The 27,509-nt window shown below is 47.2% G+C and overlaps 1 protein-coding gene across 4 annotated transcripts in view; it reads left to right on the top strand.

Moving 5' to 3' along the window:
- MACF1 (microtubule actin crosslinking factor 1) overlaps positions 1–27,509 on the top strand; it is a 1,022,862-nt gene that overhangs the window by 264,788 nt on the left and 730,565 nt on the right. For 3 of the 4 annotated variants that reach the window (XM_086955745.1, XM_086955746.1, XM_086955747.1), the window contains exons 4-6: positions 3,797–3,874; positions 4,318–4,410; positions 25,997–26,163. In XM_086955745.1, coding sequence (XP_086811871.1) covers positions 3,797–3,874; positions 4,318–4,410; positions 25,997–26,163 — 338 coding nt within the window. Of the gene's footprint in view, positions 1–168; positions 265–3,796; positions 3,875–4,317; positions 4,411–25,996; positions 26,164–27,509 lie in introns of all 4 variants that reach the window. The other variant, XM_086955743.1, reaches the window with a different exon arrangement.

A 27,509-nucleotide genomic window follows, 5' to 3' on the forward strand; every position in this document is an offset into this window, starting at 1 on the left:
TTTGCAGTCTCCCCTCCTCTTAGCAGTCTTTCCTCTCTCCCTCTGCTCTACACTCTGCATTTTCTCTCTGTGGTCTGCTCTCCCTGCTGCTGTTACCACCTTACAGACATTGGGTGTAACTCTCAATTGTGTTTGTGCTTGCACTGTTGTTACCTTTTTTGGCATAAGGAGCCCTGCCTTCTGAAGATTGCACCCCTGACCCGAGTGCCATCCTCGCACCCAATCATCTGCGAAGAACCTGAAGAAGAGGATGATGACGTTGTTGTAGGTTGGGTTTTGAGTACTACATTGTGAGGCTGTTGATAATCCAGACCTTGGGCTGGCCTTCTGGTTCCAGTAGGCAAGTGCAGACCGAGGCAGACACTCAAGTAGGCATTTGCCCTCCTAGGCAAACACTCAAACAGGTACTTGCCGACATAGGCAGTCATTCACCGACAGAGACAGTCACTTAGCGAGCCATGTGCTCATGTTACGAACACAAATTTGCTCTAGGATGCTGCTTCAATTGCAGTGTTTTAACTTAAAAACTCATTCATCATTTACCTTAAGAATGATCAGTTTCCTGGATTATCTGACCAAGCCTCACAATGTTGGAGCCTTGCAGTGTAATAGAGAGACCACTTGCCTGGCATGGAAACTCACTGCTTTTGGGGGGTGGGCATGTCCGAGAGAGGACAGGAAACTATTCAGCTGGATCTGTCTGTGGAGGGAAAAAATGCGTGTACTCACAACTACGCAGAGTTAACATTTATGCACTCGTACCTGAGGAGAGTAGAGATCACTGGACTCACACCTGAGAAAAGGATAAATGTGTGTGCTTGCACCTAGTCAAAACAGGAATCTGTGTGCTTCCACCTAAGGTGAGCAGGAGCCCTGCTCGGGTGGGATCTGCAGACATGCTGTCCTCTCAGGTTGGTCACCTAACACTTACTGAGAGTTCATCATTTGAGCAGTGCTTTCCTAGGAGTTATTAGGGTGTTTGCTAACAAATCACTGCATGAGGATGGAAGGCTTGTGTATTGGTGATGCTTGCTAGATCTAGAAGCTTACGAATGCTAACCACACTTCGGACTGGCTACCTGTATGAAGAGGGCTGGGGTGTTTGCTCTCAAGCCTGGACCTTGTTGGAGGTCACAAGAAGCCAAGGCCTTGAACGTCATGTATTGTGTGAAGACATCTATGATATTCAGTGTCATACAGATTCTTGGGGAAGGGTGTATCTCTGTATTGAAGTATCACAGAGTGGGAGACTTCGTTTAAGTTAGACATATCCTTGCATTTTCAAACAGCACTTTGGATCTCAAAGCGCTATTTGAGTCTAAGCTGTGATGAGATCACTTCTGGTGGCCGCCAAACCTTTGTAACCGGCGTGAGTTTCTTGGGACTATCAGATGTTCTTGAAGAGGATCTGCAGTCTAACTTAAAGTGAGCTATTGCTAGAGTCTCTACAATGCCTCATCCAGGCAGAACTATTGCAGGGGGCCTAGCCCACGCTGAGATATTGCTGGAGTCTTTCTGAAAGGGAACCTGTGGCAAGATATTAAGAGTCCAACCTAAGAGTAGTCTCAGAGAGATTGAGGACCGACGAAACCTAAGCGGATGTATTGAACAAGCTGGCCGGGAGGCTAGTCTCATTAACAATATAGTTGAAATCTTTTTAAAAGTCATCCTAAAATGAGATACTGCTTGTGTTTGTAGGCCAATTCTGGAAGCCTAGTTTAAGCTAGAGATAAAGTTATGCTCCTTCTGGAGTCGAAGGTGAGATATTGATTGAGCCTCTCTGAAGTCTGCCATAAACTGGGATTTTTCTAGAGTTTATGTGAAAGCTAGTTTAAGGTGAGATCATATTACAACAGTGTAAATCCTAATTTTGGATAATTACTGAAATCCTCTCTAGGGTAAGTTCTTGTGAATAATGTTAATCTAGCTGAAGGCCCACATGGGAAAATCAGTGTTTCAGCTGATATGGTGTAGTTGAGTCTGTACCACGCCCTGCTCTTTTGTTGCAGTGTAGCTCAGACTGTAGTGAGCCATGCTCTCTGGAGGCAGTGAAGTCTAGCCTGGAGCGAGCCATGCTTTGTGGAGAGTCCATTAGAGTCTGAAACAAGCCATGTTCTCTGGAGGTGCATTTGTTCTTGTAACAAGACATTTTGGGAGAGGTGTTGTGTGCAATCTGGTCTAGAACAGGTCATTTCGAGTGACTGTTCAGTCTGTTGTAGTGCGCGCCCTCTTCAAGGTTATACAGTATAGTGTAGGACTGAACCGTGCCTTATGGACTTTTAAAAGCCTAGCATGTAGGGAACAGTAGACTATAAATACTGCAGCGTAGACTGTAAGCAGCCATGTTCCTAGGCTCTCCAAGCTAGACTGTAGCAACCTGTTTTTTTTAGGCTGAGCAGTGAATGCTGATGGAAGTCGTGTTCTGTGGGGGGTGTACGGTGGAGTCAAGAACAGGCCTTATTCTTTGCAGGCTATGAAGTCTCGCCTTCATTCTAGCCTGCAACACTCCATATTCTTTGAAGGATTTGCAGTCCAGCCTAAGGAGAGCCACGTTCCGTAGGTGCAGCACAGTCTCGCCTTTAGCTAGCCGTGTTCTTTGGAGGGTTTTCTGTCTGGCCTGGAGCGCATTTTGTTTAAGGTTGTTCAGTGCAGGTGAGTGAGCCATGACTTCAGAAGCTTTGCAGTCTAATATGCAGTGACTGATTGTCTGTGAATGTTGCAATACAGACAGTAACAAGAAGAAGTGGTGCAAATTAGCAAGAAGCAAACCAAGTTTCATACACTGAGTCCAAGATAAGCGGTAGCATGCTATGATCTCTTGTGGGTTTGCAATATAGACTAAAGTGAGCCATGCTGTATGGAGGCTACATGGTGTAGCCAGGAGCAGGTCCTGCTCTGTGCAGGCTATGTAGCCTGGCGTGCAACACACAACATTTTTTGAATGGTGAGCAATGTAGCCTCAAGCCAGCCTTCTTCTGTGGAGGCCTCAGTCTAGCCTGGAGGAGGTCTGTTCTGTGAAAGATACAGATGGGCTTTAAGTAAGCCATGGGTGACCCCTAGGACATTTTAGGTGCTTTGGAAGAGTTCTTCAGTATGTTTCCTTCTCAACACGATTGACACTTAGCTGCTTTCTGTTAAGATCAGAAATAATTCTGTCTTTTATGGAATGCTCTGTGGGTTTTGTCTGAGCTGTCGCAGAGTTTGAACTCTAGATTTCCGGAAGGTGGCCTCTTTGTTGTTGAAGACTCCTACATGGCTAATGTCAGGGAGCGTTTCAGGGTTTTGTTTTCTTATGAGCCTGGGTTACAGAGGAAGGTGAAATGGCTTTTCCGGTTTGTTCGGGATCTGGCCTGTGTGATCTAGTCTTGAGGTATTCTTGATATCTTGTATTTCAAAGATTAAGTATGTTTGAAATCTAGGTCATGTAGTGTTGTTAAGCAGAAATAAATGGGTGTTTGCCTTTCAATATCTCGCCTCTTGTTCTTGATGGACACCCACGTGTCTGATTTGGAGGCCTGGTTGCCTCTTCGGAGACCTTTGAGTGCAGTTTTATCAAAGATTGAGGTGTGTCTTGTGGGTATCTTTAAAGCCAGTCTGGTGAGCAGTTTCGAGTTGTCCTGGAAGTTTAGCAGTGGCACTACTTGAACGACTGCTTGGAAATCTTTGTCCGATCGGAAGCATCCCATCTAGTGTCACGGCTGTACTGTGTGCAGATCCCTCACTCAACACTCACCCCCTAACCCTTGCTTACACCCAGAATCTCCCTCACTCATACACCATATCTTGTTTCTTGCAGCCACGAGAGAAGGGTCGGATGCGGTTTCACAGGCTGCAGAATGTCCAGATCGCTCTAGACTTCTTGAAGCAGCGGCAGGTGAGTCCCTCCAAACGCCGAGACAGCAAGCTGGACTCCTGAGACCGCTGCAGTAAGAGTGGAAATAGGAACAGCTGGCGGAGGAGTCTGTATGAACTGGTGGAGCAGCTAGTGATTGAAGCAATGGAGAGAATGTAGAGAGAGGTGTTGTCTGAGTGGACGAGCAATGATGTGCCATTTTGGAGAAACTGCAGAGCAAGATATGGTACGAGCAGTCTGTAGATCTGTAAAGTGAACGTTTGGAGAAACAGTGGTGTGAAGAGTTTGATTGTGTTTATTTGGACACCAGAATGCATTTGATGCATCCTCAGAGCGCCATGAGGCGGTGCAGTTTCATTAAATGGACATTCTATTGACTGGCAAATGCATCAGGTTCAGGTATTCGTGAAAGAACTACTAGGGTGATGCACCTCCCTCAGACATCTATTGCTTCTTCGTTTCAGGTGAAATTGGTGAACATCCGAAATGATGACATCACAGATGGAAACCCAAAGCTTACCCTGGGGCTCATCTGGACCATCATCCTCCATTTCCAGGTAGGAACAGGATTTTTGTGTACCAGTTTCCAGGACCCAACATCACATGCCTGCTATCTGTTCGGCACTGCACCATACAGCACAGAAGCCTGTCTTAGTGAGGCATGCCATGCTGCATGCAGGCTCAGTTAAGTTGTATCTTGGCTGGCATGATGTGGTTCATAGCAAAGGCGGTTCTTGTGTGAGTTTTCTTGTTTAAATTTCTTTGCAAGTTTGTACTTGGGTGCAAGTTTTTTTAAACCAGTGGTGTAAACCATGCTATAACATTAGAGGTACAGTTAATGGGACCATTAACACGGCTGATGAGTCGGGCATAACTTGAAAACTGACTCTACATTGTAAATACTTATGCTGTATTTCTGTAGCAGGGTTCTCCAAAGTCGATCCTGGAGGGCCGGTTCCATGCCAGATTTTTAAGATAACTACATTTATCTAAATTGAGATATGCTAAAAATCTGGCATGGATCTCGCCCTCCAGGACTTTGGAGAACCCTGTTCTATAGTTTTATCCTAGCCAAAAGGCATGAGAAAGCTGTGCTGTGTCAAAGACCAGTGATAGGAGAGTAAGCTGGCTACTAGATGGTTAATGCATTCTGATGTAGTGTTCTTTAAAGAAGTGCGTTTTCAACTCTCTCCTAATTTGGAGAAGATTTTCAGTGGCCCTAATAGATGCGGGACGTTGTTTTAGATCCTTGGTGCTTGGGTGGAAAAGGCCAGCAGCCTGACTTTTTTATTTCTTATTCTTATTAGTCTGCAGTATGATGGTATCCTAGCTGCATGTGTGCCGAGATCCACCAGAGGTGGTGAACCTGTCTGCAAGCTACATGGGGGTGCTGGTCCTGATAGCATTGTAAATGATGTAGTTGGTTTTGGAGATGGTATTAGCTGGCAAATGGAGCCTATGGAGTTCCATCAGGGTGAGGGGATGTGATCATATTTCTTTGGGCCCTGGGTGAAAAATGCTATGGCATGTAGGATGTACCTAAGGAGTGCCAGTGAGAAGTCTTGGAGGCTATAGAGCAGTGCGTTATCACTATGCAAATGTGAGAGTACATCTGATATAGACTTCTAGCTGCAGATTTCTTACCTTTGAATTTCCCAGGCGTCGGGTAAGGAATCTGCAGCTAGATAGAGTCTCTACCAGATAACGCGTTACCGAAGGTAAGTAACTTGTTCAACGGGTTGAACAGCAGTTGTGAAGTCGTTTTCTGGAAGAAACAATTTCAATTTCTTTGGAAGATAGAGCTGGTACAAGGTCATCTTTGAGGCTGGTATCCAGGGTGAATCCAAGTGGCTTGGTATTTGGTGAAAATTGAGATTCACAACTGTCAATGCTCATGTAATTTAGCCAAGCTTTAACTTTTTTTCTTCGCTGTTCTTTTCAAATAACAGGGATTCTTGCTTGGTTTATTAATTACAGTAAATTATATATATTGCATTACGATTGTGTCATCAGGCAGTACTCAGAGATTAAATGAAACGGCAGATGAGAACATAAATGCGTGGAAATTCCCAAGTGCTTGTGAGGGTGGTTATTTGCACATAGAAGTTGTTGGAACTCTTTGGTGGGTGAAGAATTAAACTGCAGATATGTTGGTGGGGGAGTGTTCTTAGGAGAAGTCTTTGCTGTTAGAAAAGCTGTTTAGAAAGGTGCGTTGGCAGTCAGCTGCTTCCGCTGCTAGCTTTTTCCTAGCACATAAAGGACTGTGCTTTATCCTACAAACAGGTGAAGGCATAGGACTATTCTTTGTTTGCAGATGTACTGTAAAGGACTCAGGAAATGAAAGAAGATGCTTACAGTAGATTAAAATGGAATCCCTGTATGTACACCTCGTGGCTTTCCTTTTGAAGGGAGTGTCTAAGAAGTGTTCCCCTTATTGTACAATCATTGGGTGCGCTCCCTGCTGTCTACACACTCTGTTGTATGGCACGTGTATGTTCTGGAAGGTTCTAGAACCTGATCCACAGGGCCACCACTGCTTCTTGTCCTTCAAGCCACAATTACTGCAGTCTTCCTGAACTGTGGAATTTCCATTAGAGGATCTAAGGAAGAGACTGCACATATTCTTATCTCTCACCCACTTTATAGTAAATCAAGACGGGAAGTGCGTCACCAAAATATTCCCAATGTTAATGCCATAAGTAGGCCTTTTAAATAACACTCTTTGTGCTGTATGAACATGATGGGAACTGTTTTATACACACACACACACTTCTTGATGTGTCTACCACACAGACACGTCTGACATAACTCTAATGTTTAATAGTTACAGATATTTATTGATGGACATCCCACCCAGGTTTATTTTTAAAACACTTCTCTGACAGTTTTAAAGTTGGGAAACTGCAAAAAGACTTTCAATGTGGGGGGTAATGGGACTTTTGCACAGAAGACTAGGTTCTAATGGTAAGGTGAGCCTATCTCCTGGCATAGAGATGCCCCTGAACATGGATGCATTGTAATTGCATAGCAATCTCTTTAATGATACCTTAGTCCTTAGCTAAATGGTATCACAGTCCAACTAACAGTATTGCAGTCCTTCATCAAGAAAGGTCTTATTCTTACAAAAAATCCTACACACTTTCAAACATCTCCAGTGGCTTAGAAAGCGTATATAAATTCCTGGGGGTTGTCCCAGCCATTCACTTTTTCTGTGCGTGAAAACCGGTTACCCTCGGATGATTTAGGAGCATTTACCTACCCCCCAAAGGATATAGATGACAGAGAGGGGTGTAAGGTGTTACTTTATTTATTTTAGTGTTTTATAGAGCGCGAACTTGACCCGTGTTTTTAAGCATAAGACTAGCACAGTGCTTGAAGGAGTTCTCCTGGCCCTGCTGCTGGGAAATGACTGCTGCGTGCAGCACAGACACACCCCCAGTGCTGCCTGCAGACCGACTTTATAAGGTGCAGTTCTTGCATGGTGTGAATGTCTGCAGCTTTTTCGGTCTCGCCTAGGCAGCACAGGCAGTGTCTCTTCGAGACATGCTGTAGCTAGGATATGGGGTTCAAAAAACACCCATCTTTTTCATTAGTTCCTCTTACTGTTCTTTAGAAATGCTGGCTTTTTATTGGCGAATACGCTTACTAGTCCCTCGTTTTGGAATTTGTCTCCTCCAATGAGGACTGCCCCTGGTAATGTGTTCTTACTCTTCGTTAGTTATACTATGAGAGCACTCTTTTTTGTTTGGTTGGCCTGCCTCTGCTTCTTAAGTGTTCTATTTACTTGTGCATCAATCTTCGGTCTGCTAGTCGTCCCTTAATTTCCCTCTAGCTCCCCCTCACCCCTCCCAGAACATCGCTCGCAGGCTCTCCCCTGAACCCCCCCAATAGGCCACTGCTCGTTTTGCTTGTTTTTTCGTTTGTTTAATTTACGCTTCATTTGCACTGCAGTGCCCTCATTTAATCTTCCTTTGCCATCTGGAGGTCAGGAAAACGTGGTATCGGTTGCAATGACGTGGTTGAATACCATTAAAAGAATATATTTGAAAAACAAAACACAAATGTATTCTTTGATGTTCCTTGCATCCGCTACCATGTCTTTGCTGGCACTGCTATATCGGTAAAAAGGGTGCTTCCTGCACATTAGAACAGTAAATGTTGCTTTACCAACAATAATGTGCTCCGTATGTAAATGCATATAAGGTCCCAAAGGCGAGTCCAATTGCATTGTAAATGCTTGTTATTCTGGGGGCTCTTTTGCTAGTGACTGCAGGGTATCGTAGTCACCCCAATTTAACCCCCTTCTCTTCAAACCCCTGTTGGATTTTCAAAAGCCCTTGGGCAGTAGGGGCTACATCATGGAGCCTCTTTGGGCAGTTAGCTATATGGTATTCCCCTGACTCATGTACCGAACTCCGGGTCGCCAAATGGGACTGCAATTATTGAATCATCAGCTTGCCTTCCCGAACACCCAGCCTGTGAGAGCACACAGCCCTGAACAGTGGTGCTGTAACAATTGTTCAAGTGGGGCTGCTGACCAGTAACATCACCTCGCTGAAGGCGTAGGTGTGAGGGATATGATGAGTCTGTCTTTGAAAGTACTACAAATAGGGCCAGAAGAAAAATTGTTGAAAGGCTCCTTTATTTTGAATTATCCATCTGCACTCTTGCTCGTTTTATGAGGGTGCTACAGCACCTCCAGCAGCCTTCGGTCCAGAGCTCACGCTGTTAATTGCTTCACCCGCAGCTGACCATTTAAGCTGCTTTACTTGAACAGGTAAGATAGCAACACAAAGATGCCCCCTCGCTCAGTTTCCTCTAACAGAAAATCATTGGTAAATCCAATAGGTCTCATTTATGAGGCCCATTGGTTTTGGCAATGACTGCTGGCCATGCTGCCCATTATTATGGCCGCAGTGCAACATGGCTGAATTAATGTTGAAAAAACAAAAAGCACTGTGGTGCGGCTGTTGCTTCATTTTAATGGTGCACGCCAAAACGGATGCACACATCTACAAAATGAAGTGAGCAATTTTCTTTTTATTTAACAACCGAAGATGGATTACTAAATAAAAAGTTGTGCAAAATGTGCTTTTTTATATAGTCCATCAAATTGGTATGTTCGCGCCATTTTGGCAATATTGTCAACTCTTTAAATACTTAATTAAGCTATTAACAGCTGAAGGTGACCACTTGGCTGTTGTAAAATAACTGGCAAAGCATTGAACCACATACAAATGATGATGATGCAGTAGATGGTGGTGAATGTAACAAATTCAGTTACTAAGGAAAGCAGTTTTTCCATGTGGTCTTAAATAGAACATAGATTATAAAGCATCGCCATGTTAACATCATACCACTTTTTTGGCACTATGCCGTTGTGTTTGTAGCCTGACACGGTTAATAAAATACATGTGATACAGTGAAGCATTGATTACTATCCTTATGTTTGTAGAATATCATATGAATATGTTTAAACAGAACCACTCTGTTTACAATGTAACACTGAATATAACACATCACTGTGTGTACATTATACTCCTCTGTTAACCCCTTAACTGCTGAACTCCATCGCTGAGCCTTTTCTTTTTTAGCTATTTGGGGTAGTTTGCGCTTATTCTCCGATACTTTTTTCCGCATAAGATACGCCAAATTTCTGTCCTTTTTCCCAACATCCTAGGGATGCTAAAAGTACCTAGGGTTTTTGTATTTCCCTAGAGGAGATGATGAAAATAGGCAAAATATGTCAACATTTTGAGTTCCTTTGGATAAATAGGAAAAAGGTTCTCTTGAAAAAAGTGTCTGTTTTTCCCCCTTAAAAATTGCATCAATTAACTGTTTGCTGTGCTAAAGTCACCTACTTCCAGTTTGTGGTGGAAACCAGTGTAAAAACCATGGCTGAATCAGAAAAGCTATAGATTTCTGATAGTGGCCAAGATTACAAATTCAGCAAACTATTATATGTGTAGATCTTTCGAGGTTTTCCCAAAGAACTGTGAAATAAAGAAATACTGAAAATGAGTAGGAAAAAACGACCATTTGTGACAACGTTTTTATCTGTAACTTATTGTCGAAATTAGCCGATATACAAAAGCAGTATACCATTATGTCCGCTAGACCCTTGTGGTTGTTGGGTTATATAGGGTTTGTAGGTTCTCCAAGAACCTAAGGTACTCCGAGCCAACAACTGAGCTGCACCGTACAATGGTTTTTCATTGTGTACCGAGAATAAACCAATGGATGTAGTGAAATATGTAGAGTGAAAAATGGGTATCAAGGAAACCTATGTGTTTCTGAAATAAGCACAGGATGTGGCGTTTAGGAGCAATAGTTCATTTTAAATCTCTGAATTTGTGGGTACCCGTACTGGCATATGATTTAGAGAGTATTTTCTCAAAATGTCTTCTTTCTTACAAACTGGCTTACATTTAGAAGGCACAAATGCAGCGATATCCAATTGAAAATAACAAATATACTACTATTCTATGCTCCCAAATGTCTTCTGAATAAAATGGTACCTCACTTGTGCGGGCCGGCCTATTGCCTGCAACAGGAAATGATCCAAAATGCAACGTGAATGCATCAATTTATTTTACTCAAAACTGACCCGTTTTTGCAAAGTGGGTAGCTGTGGATTTTGGGCTCTAGCCCAGCCGGCACCTAAGTAAACCTAGCAAATCTGCACATTTTTTAAAACTAGACACCTAATGGAATCTAGGATGGGGTGGATTGCATGGCTTTAGCCAGGTAGTTTTACCCAGAATTTCTTGCAAACCTCAAACTTTGACTAAAAAACATATTTTCCTCAAATTTCTATTATGGGAAGTTATTAAATCGGTTTGGGGGTCGGAGGGGGGTCACGCATTCCACTAAGTCTTCTGATAAAAACGGTATCTCACTTGTGTGGGCAGGCTTAGTGCCCGCGACATGAAATGGCCCAAAATGCAACATGGATTCATCAAATTTTTCCTCACATAACTGACCCGTTTTCTACAGAGAGGTTATCTGTGGACTTTTGGCCCTAACTAAAATGGCACCTAGGAAGACCTAGAAAACATGCACATCTTTGAAAACTAGACACCTGCTTAAAACCAGGGTTGGGTGACTAGTGTGAATCCCATGAGGTTTTTTCCCCCACAATGCCATTCAAATCTTAAACTTTGTATGAAATTACTCCTTTTCCTTAAATTTCTGTGATGAAAACTTCTGGGATCTGCAGGAATCCACAACATTCCTACTACCCAGCACTACCCTATTTGTGTTGATAAAAACGCTGTCCCACTTGTGTGGCTGGGCCTTGTGCCCAGGGCAGGAATGGCTCAAACCAAGGCCACTTGCGTGGGATGGCTATTGACCTTCGTCTGATTTATTCCTGTCCAGGGGAGCATAAAGACTGTTGAGGTTTTAAGGGTGAAGGTTGGGTCTGATAGGATGGGAAAGACTAACACATTAATTTATTAAATATATATATTGCTGCCATGCAGTGGGCTTTAGATTGGGGGTAATTATCTCCATCTACCCCTGGGGGTTTGGGGGGGGGGGCAGAACGAACATTTACTGGAGGGTCTGGGGCATTGCCATTCACATTCCAGGCAACCCTCACCCATATATAAAAAAAAAACATTCCCTGACATGTAGTGAGCTTTATGCCCCCACCCCCCCTAGGCCCATCTGGGTTAATTACTCCAATCTGCCCAACGATCCGGACATTAGAATACCCGTCAGAACTATCTGCAGGTGAGGCAGGGATCTGACACCCTGGGGATAGCCTGCTGCTCAATTTGAAAAGGACTTTCTTAGATGCTTTTTATCCAACACCTAGATGATGTGATTCCTGATCAAGGACAAACCTGTTGAACTGTCAAATTCTTGCTGGGTTCGGATCTTGGATTTCTTGAAACTTCTTTAGAGGATGCTCATCTACTGGTCCTAGAGGAGAAAGCTCCTACCCAAAAAGAGCTCTCCCAAACTTCCTACCATTACTCACTGGACTGTATGGTTCTTGATGAGTTAACCTCACTCCATACTAGTCTATTGCCAAAGAAATTAAACATATTGAAGGTTATGAGACACCCAATTCAGTGGCTAGGTTTTGTCATGTTTTCTGAAGCCAAATACCCAAATAAGGCAGATGGTTACCTGAAAACTTCTTGCGGCCACAAACGTTTACAGGAATAGGCCGGATGAAAACATTTTGCAGCCATTGGACCCCTACTGGAATAGGCCAGGTGAATCATTTTGACTGCCCATTGGGACATCAAATGACATCGCCTTCTGCACCGGTCATCCTAGTACAGACAGGCTACTGTGATTAAAACACAAGCTTATCGAGTCCATGCTTTAAAGTGACATGATGCCATTCTCCTTGAAGATTTTGTTCTAGTAGTTATCTCTATCAGGCTCATTAGCGAGCTTAAAGCCCCTTTTCTTCTATGTATTTTCTACATAAATTACAGAATTTCATTATGAACTTTTTCATGCTTGTCCTCGACTGCCACTTTGAGAGGCAGCGACACTATTCTTACTGAGGTTTGTGCCATCATTGCTTGATGGATTCATTCTGCTTTACGGTTAGCTATTCTCTTCAAAATGCAAATCTTCCATCCAATCATATTCTACCAGACCCAAGAAGGCTTCAGTGCCATTCTCCGGATGAGTTCCTGTCACAGAAAGATGTTGGACAGATATGTGGATTGTTCCATGTGCATTCTACTGGGATTATGTTGATGAGCTTTCCTCTTGAAGGGAATCTCATCTTGGTCAGGAGGTACTGAGAAACATTCTGCTTACACTTAAGCTGCGGATGCAGCCTTCTCCGCTTTCTTTCCATCCTCATTGCTTTTCAAGCTGCACATCAGGCAATAATGGGAGAGAGTCAAAACGTATGCGTGAGATATATTTACATTGATGATGATCTACTCGGCTGTCGGCGAAAACTTGGCATGCCTTTTTTTTAACTAAGTGAACCCGTGAGATGGCCACCTGTGTGGTCGATTGGGGAGCACCAGTCTAGCATGTATTGTCATGGTACTGAGCTTCCATTAAAACAGTTTCCGCTCTCACCACTGAGAGGCGCATTTCTGAGGGTTGATAGAGTGTACCGATTGGCCAGGAGTAACTGAGTTGATTGAAAGATTACTGAGATCACTAGATGAATTAATTAGTGTTTTAAAAAAAAATTGATTGGGAAAGAGATACAATCGCCATGGAATAAAGAGAGCATGCAAGCCTTCACAGTTCCTGTCTGGAGGAAACGTGCTGCACATCGGCAGACATGGCATTTTCATTGTTTACTTTTCTGAATTGTGTGACCATGCTATTGTTTTCTAAACAAATGCATAAGTGATTTGTGAGAGCGAGGACGCAGTTTCATTGTTGTGAAACATTTGTTATTTTGTTGATATATGTATTCCTTTGAGTTGAGTGGTGGTGGATGCACTTTTAAAATTTGCCAAAAGTGACATCCTTTATTTGCCTCTAAAGGTTTATTTGCCAACCTTACTAGTTTATCATAAGTTCCTTACAAGTTTTATTGTTCAGTAGCATTATCGTACTTGACGTTTTAGAAGATAAGAAGGGGACGTTTCCTTCACTTCAGTATTGTTATGTATCATTTTAGGACCCTATTGTAATTTTCTCGATTCAAGCCCTTATATAGGTATAAATCACCATATCCTTATATAGGCATAGAAATCATAACCATTTTTAGGCGTAGCTCATGCAGTCTAAATACGGCAGGGCTATTTCCACTAGTTCCGAAAATCTACACTGATTGGAAAACTCGGCTTCAGCAGCTAGGGACTTTCCCTTGCTCGAGAACTGACTTGTCCAAGAACTCATGGAGTTTTCAAAGAACTGAGACTCTTTGATGACGTTATTATGTCCACCTTTACGTCAAACTCGGCAACTTCAAGGTATAAATATGCCCACACTTGCCTTAGCGCAAAGACGGTGGTTTGGAGCAATTTGACTATCTACTTGCCCGACGCATCCTGCTACAGCAAGTGCCGAAGGAAGCGGACCCTCCAGCAGACGCACTGAGAGAGACGCTGTCTTTTCTCCTGCCGAGAAATCCAGCTCCAGTGTTTCTAAGCTACCCTTGCGGGTTGTTGGGAAATCGAGTCCAGAGACCGACCGTCTCCATTCTAAACTAGGGTACGGAGTTGATTAGACCCTAAGAGAAATCTTGGACAGATTCTTGGGAAAAGAATACTACATGTATGCTACACCTCACTTACTTCTTCCCTCGTACTAGACTTCGGTTAGGTACATCGGGGTAGGCGTATTTTAGAAGCACCAGTTGAGTACTTTTAGCCTCTATTATTTATGTATGTATTTATCTATGGTTTAGGAACCATACAATGCTCTTACAGTATTATTTTATCCTACTCTTTATACTGTATGCATTATATTTTACAACCAGTTTTACGATTGTAGCAGTTCATTTCTTATGCTTGAGAAAGAAGACTGTTCAATAAATCTTTTTATTGAAAACGCCTGTCTATCTATTTCTCTGCAACTCTGCAACTCTGGTGAAACGAAGCATGCACGATTGACTGAGTGAAATATATATCTATTGTTTCCACAACTCTGAAGATCAGTTTTATCTTGGGGAAACAAAGTTGTCATGTTTATGCAGTTGTCAGAAACTAATCCCTTCTTGTGAATTTGAGAAAGTTTCTAGTGACCTCTGAGCTAGCTGGCACTCACAATTAAGTCTAATATATTCGATAAAGACCTAGTCGACCTCAGTCCTACGTCTAAACTATAGGATATATTATTCCAATGCGCAGAGCCTATTGGGAATATAGGAACTACACTACAGCATCAAACTTAATATTGTTCTCACTAAGGACCTGATTCCGATGAGGTTAGGAAGGCTTCCTAACAGCATTTGCTCTGTCCAAATCGGATCAGGAACGCGAGTTAGGTGTTAGGAATTTGGAATGACCGAGCCATACGTAGCAGAATTGTACGTCTTTACGGGCTGCGTTTCCGAACAACCGAGTACGAAGCTGGACTTGGACAGCCTTTACGAATCATGCCACCTGACTCGATTTGGCAGTGGGAATCAGACTTTGGGGGCCCGTAGTGGGCCCCCTGCACCCAGAGCCTTTCTAATTAGGCCTGTGGATGTACCCAGGGGTCTGCACCAAAGGGTGCCCACCACAGGATGCTCGATTTTCCCCAGCCACCCCTTTCTTCAGTAGGAGTCTATGCATTCGGTCGGAACAAAGACTCCCATTGAAGTCAATGGGAGTCCAACCAAATTGTATCTGTAAGCATCTGGATGCATTGTACTCTGTTGGTTGGACTCTCCTTATCCGATTCGGTCGGGAAGCTTTCCAAACCACATCAGAATCGGGCCCTAAGCCTATTAAGGGCTTGATTAAATCCTATGTTCAAATATAATTTAAAGTGTAATTCTTTTAAGGTTGCTGTATTTAAAACCATTAAGTCAGCTGGTAGAGTGAATGCAATTTGTTGTTTCCCATTACTGAAGTTGATTTCCGATGTTCATGCTAAGTTAGCAGTGTATCTTCTTGGTTCTTTTTCCAAGTTGTCATCTTTGATTTTACTGTCTTTTTGTCTGTTGCAACCAGCAGTCTCTGGTTGGCTGAAGGGTTGCTCCCAGCCAGGCAGAACTACCGCTCCCATCAAGGGTGGGTGAATACACTTGCTGTATAACACGTGCTCACCATTGGGTAGCTTGGCACTGAGCAGTCAGGCTCACTACAGAGGCAAGGTGTAAAGCAAAGGCACAGCAGCCACTCTTGATAAATACCCTGAGCGTCACAAACAAGACTTCACACAGGATGTATGTAAAAATGTTTATATTTAACGCACATATTCAATCATTATAACATGACCGTCATATACTTTTGGGCATAATACACATGCGGAAATATTACTAGGAGTACTGGGCCCACTCGTATTGTTATGATATCACTATTATGCAGACTGTAGATAATTCCTAATCTAACCCCCCCTCTCTCGCCCTCCAACTGAGAGAGAGCCCTCTTATACTATATATCAAAATTATACACATAAACGAAAATAGAACACTTTTTAACAGCACCGTGGTCCGAAGTCACATGGGTAAACCCAGCGTCAAAAGGTATTGTGCTTTTGGCAACAATTAACGTATCGCAGACTCCGTGGCCCAATTTTCCCTCCACCCTCTAGCACACCCTGATTGTCCTAAACCCCCGGATGATAACCAACACTGCCTCCCGGATGCTGGGCTGCATGCAGCCGAAATCACACTGTCTGGCTCCTCGGGAAGCATGTGAGCATATGTAACAGTTTTAATTGTGAAGTAGACATAAACAAGGGAGAAGTTAGTAGCTACTCTGGAAGTTCACCCGCAGGTCTCAAAACACAAAGGATTCAGACAGTCCATTAACCTGCTGCCGAACTGTCTTGGAAGCATTTCTTCAACTCAGTCAATCTCTCTTGCTACTTCCTAGCATCAAGACGTCTTCTGGAGGGGCCAGGGTTGGAGAGGGCAGCTGGCCGTCGTGAAAAGTGTCATTAAGTGAACAAACTATGAATGGGGAGTAGCACAGGGAAGCCTCTTGATAGGAGAAGGTGCCTCGATCGGTACATGCTGATCCAGGTTGTGCCCAGGCAATGACAGCACAGCACTTTGTGTACATTGGGTTAGGTCACACCAAGCACTACAGATTTCAAACACGGTGAGATGCAAATTCCGTGTCTCCCTGGAATAGAGGAACAATGACTGGTACACGTTGCAATGGATTGCACCAGGCAATTTCAGTCAGACACAGGGAAGAGATGCAATTCCGTACCTCCCTGGAAAGGAAACACCACGTCCAGTGCACAATGATATAGATGCACCAGACCAGTCCAGTCACACAGGCACAAGTTCAGCAGTGCAACATGAGGTAGAATGGGGCACTACTTTGGGTACACCTCCACCTCCCAGGGTCGCACTATGTGAATACCACATGCAATGAGCATGCAGTCTGGATGTTGCATGAGAGAGATGTGGCATGAACGGCGAAACGGGCTACGCAGGTTCCCGCAACCGCTGAATCCGCTCACTACCAACTAGCCGCTTAAGAGCGTTGTCGTCACAGCAGTACAGAAACCATACATCTTAGATCCGGGCATGATTTCTGTGGCTCCAACCTAGACAATCTGGTCTCCAGACACAAGTTTTAGTTCCACGCTCGCACCACACTACCAGTTGAGATTCAGTAGCTGAGTGGGCACTTGAAAGGGTACCAATCTCCAGATCTCACAGGCAGATGGTGTACGTCCCTCATAGAAGAGGTTTGAGATCTCCAAGAGAACAGAATACCCGGTGTCTGGCCCTTGGAGAGCACACTTCAGGGTACCACACTTAAGCAGGTCCTCGGCCCAGGCCAGCCTCTAATCGGACAGTTATACTACATTGGCAAAACAGAGTCCTCTGACAAAGTGCAACACGCAGTCCGGGTTCTCCGGCCCCACGTCCCCGCAAGCGTCTCCAACCCCTTGCTGAAGGATGGCACCCGTAGTTATACTGTTGTGTGTCATTGAAGTTCAGGGTGGTTTCGAGGTTTTTTCTTTGAACCACGGAGGTCTCCCCTAAATTGTAGGCCTGTCTGCAATGGGGCCGTAGAATGCAGATCTTATTCTTTAGTGGGGCCTTGATCCAGCCCCTAGAGGCGAATTGTCACAACCTCTACTTCAATCTATCCCATTCGGCCCTCAAATGGCAGAAGTTCGCTATTCCCATGGAGGCCCATGTTTTATGGCTGTCGATTGGGGAATGCACAGGTGTTCTTCCCTCGACCCCTGGTGTCCACTGGAGCCAGACACCATGGTCCCCGAGACTCTAGGAGCATAGAAATGTCCTTATTACATAAGTGGAATAAAAAACCAGGAGAAACCTGTTAACTTATTCGAGACCCGGATGGTAGTGTATAAACAATAAACAATGTCTCAAACGGTAATCATTTAGAGGGCAAATGCATTGAAAGAGAAACAAATCGATAAGGGAGAGACTGTAAAAAGGGAGACCACAAAGGAATTGTAAAAAAATTATAAATTCTTGTTGCTGGATGCAAGTAGTTATATCCGCACTACATTACAGTGTATGCATAAGTAACCCAATGGTAGGCGTGCACATTCGTGCTCGTGAAGGTGAACGGTGCAGTGACACAAGGTGAGGAAACAGCGTAAGCTGCGAAAAAATGTACAATTCAATTGGAGGTCACAAAAACAGTCGTTATTTACAAAGCAGTATGCAACTGCTTGAGGAGACTACAGTACCCACAGTAATGCCCGAAATTGCACTGAAGGGTTGACGGTGTTTCGACCTGTACAGTTTCAGGTCATCATCAGGACCGGGTTATGTAAATCAAGTAAGTGCTGGGGCGGTAGTGGAGGTTTCAGCTGAGAGGGATGATAAAATCCGGGGGGGTCCTAGCTGGCGCTGGAAAAAGATGAGATTGGCCAGGAGTGTCGAAATGAATCCAATAAGAGCACGTGTGCTCTAGTACATAGTCCGAGGAGGATTAGTCACTCAAAGTGGACGCTCAGTGCCGGAAGGAGTTGGGCGTAGTCAGATATCAACTGAGGGAATTAACCACATCGCTGCGGCGGCTATTCCGCCGCAGCGCTAAGAGGGCGGGGCGGCCGCATGCTGGTGACAGAACCGTGGTTGGGCTGTGCTCGTGACGGAGCGGTTCCGTCATGGCCGCGCCCGCTCAATAGAACGCGCCGCGCAGCCGCGGCGGCCGGGCCATGACGGAATCGCTCCGTCATCAGCACAGCCCAACCGCAGCTGATGACGGAGCGGTTCCGTCATCAGCATCGAACAGGTTAAAATCCAGACGGATCAGGGAGGCTGCCACATGCGGTGGCAATCCTCAGACATGCAGGTAGTCAATGACCCAGCAGAAGTATGGGAAGTAAGGCGAGTAAAGCGCACCCGTATCAGAGTCCACTGTCCATTAATATGAAACATTATGAGGCTGCTCCACTGCCATCCACTATTGCCGTCCGAAGTAATGTCAACCACTTATCCATGTTAACCTATAGGAAGAGCATGCCTCATAAGTAGTGAAAACATACACAGGTATGCCTCACTTCCTGGGCGTCCGTGCGCTATTGCGAACACTGACCTGCGATGGCAGGAGAGACTCATAGTTCCCAGCACCAGTGGTGCAAGTGCACCTGCCGGAGTCTGCACAGCCGACTGGACATGGGTTTACCCAATACGTGTGCCTGTGCGCACACACAAGCCTTTGTTGGCAGGCGACACAGATATTCATGGGCACCATGGGTGAGAGTACGTACTCACAATGGCTGCAGTGGCATGCTGCCCATTAGTTTACTCACAATAAATACCAGTGCACACCCACTGGTCTGCAATGACAGATTGGCCCGTGTTTCAGAATATGGAAGCAACGCCACTTCCCAACATGGGTAGGAAGGGCGCACACGTTTTCATTCGACAAGGAAAAGCCGGCCTCATTGCCTACCCAGCCCCTCACAACTCTGGTGTAGGGCCGAGCACACCACTCTATTTGGACCAGCCGGACATGGGTGGATCCCTTTCCGGTGCAATTGCACATTGCCGGTCAGCAATGACAGACCGGGCACCTTACCACTAGCACCATGGATGCAGGCGTGTAGACACAGGCCTGCCCTGGCAGCCCTAACCCAGAGGTTAGAGTACCGGGGATGCAGGTATATGCTCAGCAGCCCACACTGGCAGGCCGGGCACCTATCCAGAATGCCTTAGGTGCCATGGTGCATCCTCCAGTCTGTCGGGACACGTATTCAAAACATCATCAGGGCCGGTGCGCACACCCCTGTCTGCGTTGACAGGCAAGCCCATGTTATAGAACAGTCAATGTCTCTTTCTAATATTTATAGGAAGGTGCATGCACTTCCACACAGCCTTCACAGTGAGAACAGGCATAGGGCCCTGAGGCTACTCCAGAGAATTTGCAACACCCTGGAGTATCCATGGTTAGAGCCAAATTCTAAGGCAAGGGCAGCCCCATTTAGAGGGTAATGAGCTGGTGTAGATAACAGTACAATAAGTTGGCAGTGGAAGCTGCGGTCACTAGTGTGCCACACGGTCTAGCTGACTGGTGAACAGTGTGAAGAATTGATTTTGAGATGCTGGCCCTGGTGTGCAGCATGAAAATCTGACATTGGTGAACAGTGTAAAAACTGTCGTGAGCAGACGCTTTGGGACTATTGGGCAATATGAGAGCTGACATTGGAAGGCAGAGTGAGGAACTGGCAGTGTGTGACTGTGACCATGGAATCAGCAATTTGTGGTGAAGGCAATGGTGGGCAGTGTGAGGAGGTGGGCAAGGTGAGACGCTGGCACTGGTAAACAGTAAGAAAAAGTGAGGAACTCTCACTGGCGGACAGTGTGATGACCTGGCATTGGCAGTGTAAGAAGCTGGAGGCTGTAGGCCGTGTGAATAGCTGGCACTGGTGGTCAGTGTGAGGACCTGGCCACAGTAGTTAGTAAAGAGCTGACATTAACATACTGTAAGAGCTGCCGCTGGTGTGTAGTCAAATAACGAGCACTGGTGGGCAGTGTGAGGAGAATTGAGTGTCCAGGGGGAGAAGAGCCTTGCTCTTGTCACAGGGGCCATTGGCGGTGCCAGATCCGCCAATGTCTGGTGTACATTTTAAAGCACAGAGAGAGGCCAGACATTTTTTTCCCGACTTTTATATAGCACGACCTAGACCCGAAGATATCAGGTATCAGAGGGCTTTACATGAGTACCAGTCTCGCTACAGAGGGAAACATTCATTTTTGTTAGGCACATGGTTATTAAGTGATTTGCCTAGAATCACAGGCTGTTGAGCGTCGTTGCCGAGACTCGAACCGGTTCCCCAGCTTCGAGGTCGAAAGCTGTAGCTGTAAGGCTACCTCCTCTCCCCTTTGGCTGACCTCTAAAACCATAGGTGGCCTCTGGCGCTTATACTAGGGGACCGACACTTATTTTTCCTGTTAACGCATTTCCAGAGAGTAACAGAGGGAAAAACACTTAAAGCAGAAGGGAGGAGGCAAAAGCAGCACGGGTGAGAGTAAGGGGCAGGGAGCGTCTGGCAGTAGGTTCAGAGGTCTGGGATGGATTCAGCGCTGCCAGCCTTGGCATTCTACGCGCTAGCATTGACTGGGGGTGTTTTGGGCACCGGCACTCATTCTGTTGAGGATGAAGCACTGCACCAGGCCTTCCTTCGAGGCCATTCAATTTGCACTGTGGTCGGGTTCAGTAAACTGACAGTTTGTCCCCTTGGGTCCCTCCTCATCCTTGGTACCCGTTTGTTGGTTCCTTAGTCTTCCTTCAACTCCTTCCACGTTGTTCGCCTTTTCTTCTTTCATTCCGTTTCTGTCCCTTTCCCCAACCTTATGTCTCTTGCACTACATTACTTCTATTTATTTTCATTGCAGTCTCATTTTCCTTACAGTTCCAACCCCCTCACCCTTGTCCTCCGTTTATTCAACTGTACTCCACTTCTTGCATCCTTCATTCCTTCCCTCTTCCTCCTTTGCCGCACATCCTGGTCCCTAATCTCGTCTTAACTGCTTCCTCCTCCTGAAATTGCACTCCTTTGCTTCCCACCCCCGTTTCTTCATCATTGTCCTCGTGTGCCTCTCGGTCCATCCCTTCCCCACGCCCCTACTACTGTACCGTCTCCTGATTATCCCACAATACAGTAGAATTCTTCCCAAAAGGCCTCTCCTCCCGTACCTGTCTCCCTCCCCCCTTCTAGACCACACCCTCCCTCCCCCCCCCCCCAACCTATCGTGTCTCCGTTACCCCAAGCAGCCATGAAACCCTGGCTCCTCAGCCGCACACTCTCCTCCCCGCCGCCTCCCACCGGCCCCTCCTCCTCCATTTCTACTTCATTATCCCCGTCTGCCTCCAAGGATGCTGCCAGTGACATCAGGTTGGAGTGAGTCTGCAGCCTATCGGATCTGCCTGTGCTTTTTGGTCCTGCGCTTGCTGCAGAGGGATGCTGAGCCCGTGCTGCTGAGGGGCTGAGACGACCGATGCTCCGGCAGCTCCTAAACCGCGCCGTGACGGGGGCGCTGAGCCGGGCTGCTGCCGCTCCAGATAGGCAAGATGGCTCTCTGAACTAGGCACTGGCAGACGAGGCTTCATTGCTGTATGATGCCCGTATGGTCTAGGCTGGTGCGGTGCCCGTCTGAGCCACGGCCGGTGCTGGTCCGGCGCTGCAAGATGGCTGTCTACGCTGGAGCTTGCTCTGTGGTCGTGCCAACCCACTGCTGTCTGAAGACCCCCTGGTATCCCCGCTCCCGGCTCGGGTGTATGCAATGAGTGCACGTGCCTGCCACCTGCCGACGGGACAGCACTGGAGCTTCCGGCATGGGCAATGTTATGAGCTGCGTAAAGGAGCCGCGGGACTCGGTGCCTGGCGCCCACCCGGACTCTGCCTCCCCTAGGCCCTGGCAGCGACTCAAGAGGAAGCGGAGGGGCAAGAAGAGGGACGTGTCCGGTGCAGGCGCAGACGACGTCTCCCTGGAGGCTGGTAACCTCGAGGAGTGTGCACTGCCCAAGAAGTTAAAGGTCAGCCCCCTGAAGCTGGCAGAGGTGATCCATGCCCGCCTGGTGCCCGCAGAAGCCGATCCTGGGCAACTGGTGCACGTGAAGGAGATCAGCGGGGCGCAGCTGGAGACCGCCCGCTTCTGGTCAGACATCGCCAGCCTGCAGGATCCCGGTGCCAACGGCACCACCGTGATCGCCCACATCCGCGACAACCCGGCCGAGCAGGGCTGCCAGAAGGCCTTCAGCAGGCTGGTGGAGTTTGAAAGGACGGGCTCAGCCAACCGCCGGGCAGTGCTCCTGCCCATACAGAGCCACCCATCCGAGGACCCTCAGGGTGCACAGAGGAACCCTTCCAAGAAACCAGGGACCACGGGCCCGGAGAATGACGGCGATTGTAGGGCCGCAGAACCAGGCCCGGTGCTGAGAGGCGCGAGGAGGGGGGCGGGGAGTACCGGGCCAGGGCGTGCAGAGGGCAGCTCCCCGGAAGCATTGGAGGCAGACCCCCGGGCCAGGGCCGCCGGACCAGGAGACGCGCTCAGAGACTGCGGCCTGGTGTCAGAGGCAGGGCAAGGCGCTACTCCCCCCGCCCCAGCAGCGGGGTCCACCACCGGCCTCGGGCACAGGCCCGCGGGGTCCAGGGCGCGCACACACCGGGAGCCGGGCAGCGAGCGGGGCCTGAGCCCGGAGCCGGGGGACAGTGGCGTAGTCACCTGTCTGTGGCCCGAGGAGGGGACCCTGTCTGAACTGTCCACGCCCTCGCCGATGGTGGACTTCGAAAGGCCGCTGCAGAGGACGTCCCTGGAGAGCCCCGTGTGCGTCCTGGCTCCAGGCCCACCGCGCCACTCCTCACACAGCGGGGGGAGTGCGAGGGCAGGTCCGGGCTCCTCGGGCTACGGCAGCGGCCGGCATGACGCCGGGCTCCCGGACTACGACAGCGGCCGGCTCGGAGCCAAGGCCGCGGGGCCTGGCAGCGGCGGGGAGGAGGCCGCGGCCACGCTCGTGCCGGCGGAGGCGGGCTTCCCTCGCGCCGCTGACGCGCAGGCTGAGGAGGAGAGCGCTGCGGAGCCTGGCAGACAAGTGGTCAGTGGCCTTTCTGTCTGTCTGTCTGTCAAGAGTTAATTTACATAATATTCTCTCATCAACCAATAGTGTTTTATCCCCATGGCCTCGAGTATTACCCAGTGCACCACATTCGCTGTCCACCCCTTTGCTTGCAGCCAGTGCCTAGCAGAACGTCCTCCGACCTCCACTCCTTTTCTGCTGTCACATTCACACCAAAATGCTCAACGCCCTTGTAGTAAGTCTTTATCCAAATTATTCAGGTACAATAGGTTATGCTGGCTTTCCTCAGGACCGTTAATAAGTGTGGGTGCAAGTTAAAAACAATTAAGAGTGTGTGTTGGGACTATGTGTCGCACTCACTAAGGTGCTATAAGTGTGCGAGGGGATTCCCTCACCAAGCATACACCAGCGTTTTGCCGCGAATGCTCCCTGTTTGATGACGGCACTACAGGTACCCCGCAGGCCTTGACCGACAATACCGGTCATATCCCCCTGCCGAATCACTCCAGGGAGCATTTGCGGCAAAACGCTGACGCATGCTTGTTTTTAACTTGCACCCACACATATTAACGGTCCTGAGGAAAGCCAGCAAAACCTAAGGCACTGGCTTAAACATGTAGAACACAACCGGATGTAGGGGGTCTTAATTGTACCACCACAACATCCACCAGCCTTGTTTTTAACCGCTAACGGAGGCCCAGTCATTGAAATTTAATTTACCCTCGGGTACTGGGACCACTGTATAGCATTTTTAACTTCACTTTACACACCACCACACTGCACTCTCAGTAACATACCTGCTCCGTTGTAATCAGGCGTCAAAGCACACCCGGGACACATTCGGTGTCACTGGGTGGGCCCGATGATGAAGCATGCCACCAACCAGGTTGGTGGGTGAGGGCTTCATGATAAAACCTAATGGGTTTCTGTTGACAGTACAGTTTGAGTCCTATAATACAGTCACATATAGCTAGTCCTTGTTGATTACATATAAATCCCTGGGGATACGGACTAGCTTTCTAGTCTGTCTCTTACTTGAATTGCAAACAATACTACTACTGACATTACAACTAAAACAAGCCAGGACTCTTGGATTTCTCAATGTTTGTAATTTGCATATTATAAATAACAGCAATTTTTTTTATATAGTATTAAAAAGCTTCAATTCTGAAATGATGACACTGTGAAATAACTATAACGAGTTGCCGTTGCGGTTAATTAAAGGCCACTGAAGGCTGCTACTGTTGCAGAGTTAATATTTTTTCCCAGTTTGGGGTGAGAGCCTATGGGGGACCCATCTCAGCAACTGCTTTTTAGAGCTGCCGGTGCTGAGCACCGGCAGGAACCGGGCCACTTAAAGCCCCTAGAACGGCCACCTCCTATGTCACCATACTCCTTCGCATCCCCACACAGAACTCCTGCTTCCACACTGGACCCCAGGACAGGCGCTCTTTGCCTAGGGGGCCATGTCTACAACAGGCCACTTCCTCTGTCACTCCACTAACCGTGTGTCCTCACAGAGGCGCGTCTCTTGCTACAGCACTATCAATTAAGCCCCTGCGCTCTCACATAAGCAATTTCCCCTTCGCTGCATTCACATCTAAGATTTTCTTTCCCCATACAATAGGCCCCTCTCCCCCCTTGAAGCAGGGCTGCACCCGTAACTCATGTGTGCACAGGTCTCCTTCTCGAATCACTGTACCAGAGCACAAGACCCGCGCACCTGCAAACCGCTTCAGCAGAGCACACATCCATTCCTCGTCCCCACTCGGGATCCCTCCTCCTGTCACTGAAGCCACTCACAGACACCCTCTTCAGGAGAGCACACGTTCCCTCTTCGACCCTACATGGGGTCCCAGCTCCCATCTCTACGAGTGCACGAGACCCACGCATTTGCAGATCCCTTCATCAGAGCTCACGCTCCCTCTTTACGTCTACACAGGGTGCCTGCTCCCGCCTGCGTGCCAGTGCACAAGATGCACCCTGGAATGTGCAAAACCCGTCAGTAGATCGCACATCCCCTGTTCACGTCTGTCTGCACAACGCTAACAAGACCCACAAACGCCAAACCCCTCATCTGCGCTCACAAGTAGTGCTTATCCTTACACCAAATAAAACCGCATGAGTGGTCCAGCCAGAGCAGAGTTAGGGGAGCAGCCTGGTCCCCTCTATCGCTCTTACACAGGAACTCTTCTTGACAGTACCACAAAAATACTTGAAAAACTGAGAGAAATATATTTTTATCCATCTCAACTCCTCGGCAACTGCTGTCCCTGGGTGTCCCCAGTAACTAATGGACAGTGTTCACTTAACACTTGTGTAGCTCTTGTCTGAGAACTGCTTCGATCATATACGTGTATTGCAAATGTGAAGAGAGTTACAGTGAGGCAGGGCTGTGATGCTGCAAATGATGTGTTCTGCCCCTGTTGGAAACAATCTGCCCATGACTTCAGTGTCCATGACTCAGACTTCTCTCCTTCAGTCCGCTTTCCTCAGTAACCTCTCGTGCCTTCCTCTCCAGATCTCCGACATCTATGTGAGTGGCGAGTCAGGGGACATGTCAGCCAAGGAGAAGCTGCTCCTGTGGACGCAGAAGATGACGGCCGGGTACACCGGAGTCCGTTGCACCAACTTCTCCTCGTGCTGGAATGATGGAAAAATGTTCAATGCAATAATTCACAGATACAGGTACCTTGCATCCGGGGGTCTGTAGGGCTGTCCATAGTGTCTGTCTGCTGCATTCGACTGCCAGCACTGTGCCCCAGCACTGCGTTCTATCCGTACACACAGGTATCACCACTGTGTACCTGTGATGTGCATTGATATCAGCACTGCTTTGTAAAACGGTGAAAGCACTGTTTACCTTTTGTGTGTGATGATTTCACTGCTGTACACCTCCTGTATGTGAAAGTGCCAGCATTTCTACCTCCTGAGTAGTAACGGTTCTGATAACAGTCCGCAGTGCGTGACTGCCCAGTGTGTTTCTGATCGTGTCATCCCTGTGTTCCTGTAGTGCATGTGATTGGGTGTTCGGCGGTCTCCGCTTTTTGTCTCTGGTCTCTGTGTGTATAAAAGTGCCAGAGGGGTGTCAGACAAGTGTCTCTTTTCTGGGTGTTGTTGGGAATCACCTGATTATGGGACCGTGCCCTTGCTCTTTGTGTACTAGACCCTATAAGCACGTCAGCACTGTGTTCCAGCTCTGTGTGTATTTGACCATCTAAGCTCGTCAGCACCGTCTTCCTGCTCTGTGTGCATTTGACCCTATAAGCTCGTCAGCGCTGTCTTCCTGCTCTGTGTGTATTTGACCCTCATAGCACGTCAGCACTGTCTTCCTGCTCTGTGTGTATTTGACCCTATAAGCTCGTCAGCACTGTCTTCCTGCATTGTGTGTATTTGATCCTTATAGCACGTCAGCACTGTCTTCCTGCTCTGTGTGTATTTGACCCTATAAGCACGTCAGCACCGTCTTCCTGCTCTGTGTGTATTTGACCCTATAAGCTCGTCAGTGCTGTCTTCCTGATCTGTGTGTATTTGACCCTTATAGCACGTCAGCACTGTCTTCCTGCTCTGTGTGTATTTGACCCTATAAGCTCGTCAGCACTGTCTTCCTGCATTGTGTGTATTTGATCCTATAAGCACGTCAGCACCGTCTTCCTGCTCTGTGTGTATTTGACCCCATAAGCTCGTCAGCACTGTCTTCCTGCTCTGTGTGTATTTGACCCTATAAGCTCGTCAGCGCTGTCTTCCTGCTCTGTGTGTATTTGACCATATACGCTCGACAGCACTGTCTTCCAGCTCTGTGTGTATTTGACCCTATAAGCTCGTCAGCACTGTCTTCCTGCTCTGTGTGTATTTGATCCTATAAGCTCGTCAGCACTGTCTTCCTGCTGTGTGTGTATTTGACCCTATAAGCTCGTCAGCACTGTCTTCCTGCATTGTGTGTATTTGATCCTATAAGCACGTCAGCACCGTCTTCCTGCTCTGTGTGTATTTGACCCTATAAGCTTGTCAGCACTGTCTTCCTGCATTGTGTG

The sequence above is a fragment of the Lissotriton vulgaris genome, chromosome 2_1 (genome assembly GCF_964263255.1).
Source record: "Lissotriton vulgaris chromosome 2_1, aLisVul1.2, whole genome shotgun sequence".
NCBI lineage: Eukaryota > Metazoa > Chordata > Amphibia > Caudata > Salamandridae > Lissotriton > Lissotriton vulgaris.